Source organism: Acyrthosiphon pisum, chromosome A1, assembly GCF_005508785.2.
Source record: "Acyrthosiphon pisum isolate AL4f chromosome A1, pea_aphid_22Mar2018_4r6ur, whole genome shotgun sequence".
Taxonomy (NCBI): Eukaryota; Metazoa; Arthropoda; class Insecta; order Hemiptera; family Aphididae; genus Acyrthosiphon; species Acyrthosiphon pisum.
Window position 1 is genome coordinate 43,592,881 of NC_042494.1, and position 1,858 is coordinate 43,594,738.

A 1,858-nucleotide genomic window follows, 5' to 3' on the forward strand; every position below is an offset into this window, starting at 1 on the left:
CCACCCCCTGGCTACGGCACTGATGTAGGTATATGATAATGATATGTAATTTATGATATTACTTTCATGTTCAATATATTTATCTTAACCGCAAAATAATGAGTTGTGTGTGCAGCAGCTTCAAAATATGGTTTTATAATCTTAAACTCTTATAAATAAAAAACTAAACCATATGGCATAGACCTATAAAGAAAAATATTGTGTCTATGAATTAGACTTATTCAAAGAAGTTTTTTTAGTGTTCCGTGTTCTTTCATTTAATGAAGGAACGATAGTACTGTAGATCTGTGGTATAAGCAGTTTATCATACCATGGACCCATGCATGAATTTGTTAATATATTTTTTTTTATTCTTCAAGAAGATAATGGGCCCCACTGAACATGTTAGTGTGGGGGCTCATGATATACAATATGACTACATTCATAATATTTTTATTGATCTTAATTAAAGGTTAATTTTTTTTTAAATTTTGTGAGCTATTAGAATAATAGGCCTACAGTTTGAACTTGCACAAAGGCTCAATTACTTCATGTTACTAAACTAATTGAGATATTATGCCTTAATATTTCAACTGACAAGTTTAATTTTAAATATTATATGTAAGAAAAACATTTACTATTAAGTAATATTCACATTTCAGACACTGTTGGGTGATGATAGCGTGTTATTTTTCCCTTCGTCTCCAACCACAGCAAAACGTCATTGTGAGCCATTCTTGCATCCATACAATTTCGCTTATTGGGCTATTTTCAACGTACTGAAGCTACCAGTCACCCAAGTGCCACTCGGCTTAGGTCTAAATGGTTTACCATTAGGAATACAGGTATCTTTTATTTTATAAAACTTATACTTGATAGAATAATATGAATATCCAATAATATTATCATTATTATTTAATAGGTGGTTGCTGGAATGAATCAAGATCGGTTGTGTGTAGCCGTTGCAAAACACTTGGAATTAACATTTGGTGGATGGAAACCTCCTTTTACAACAAGTACCATGAAAAATTAAAAATACATTGGAGTATTTTTGGTTAGAGGAAATATTTTCATATAATGTTATACTTACAAATTAGTTACTTGCTAATTTTTGGTTACCAATATTATTGTGATATTTATGTCGAATAATACTTCTTAATGTTGTGATAATTTTATACAACTATGTTTATCGTTATATTATATTTATTTTACATAGTATACATTGTATACATTCCAAACAATAAATGGTGGACTCTTTCTTGTATTAATAATATTAATAATTTTAATTGTTTTTACTTGTATAATATATTGAACAGTAAAACCTCGATTTACAGATACCATCATAATGAAAACTCACAGTGGATAGTTTTTAATTTCTTTACAGTAAAAAATATGTTTATTTTAATCTGTTATTAATGGTTGCTTTTGTGTGGCAAACATAGTCTCAAATATTTTTCTTTATTTCTATAGAGGTGTTACTGTTAATATATATTTTTTTGAACACGGGCCAAGGCTATTACTAAAATACTGAATACCTTATTATATTATTTTATAAAACCATACAATGTTATCTTAATCTGAATGCTTTTCAATTTTTCTGCTAATTTCAAACCTATAATACTATTTGTATTGGCATCAGATATACTTATATAATTAATATAATATATTAAATTACTTTTTACATGGTATTTAAAGACTGTTAACAAACTTAATATAATATGTAATGCAATGATATAGTATATTATTATTATTTGGTATTAAAAGGAATATTATATGATATTTGAAATCAAAATTATGATTTTGTCTTTTAATATTCAGTAGTCAATGAATTTATAACAAATCCACAATGAAAACAGATTTTTGATCTTGTAAAAAACGC

The 1,858-nt window shown here is 26.9% G+C and overlaps 1 protein-coding gene across 1 annotated transcript in view; it reads left to right on the top strand.

Annotated features, from left to right (window-relative positions):
* LOC100159751 (fatty-acid amide hydrolase 2-A) overlaps nt 1–1,765 on the top strand; it is a 6,511-nt gene extending 4,746 nt beyond the window's left edge. Inside the window, exons 8-9 of the mRNA XM_008189526.3 lie at nt 642–824; nt 902–1,765. Of these exons, the coding sequence (XP_008187748.1) occupies nt 642–824; nt 902–1,012 (294 nt within the window). The 3' untranslated portion in view covers nt 1,013–1,765. The remainder of the gene's footprint in view (nt 1–641; nt 825–901) is intronic.
* Nucleotides 1,766–1,858: the final 93 nt, after the last annotated feature.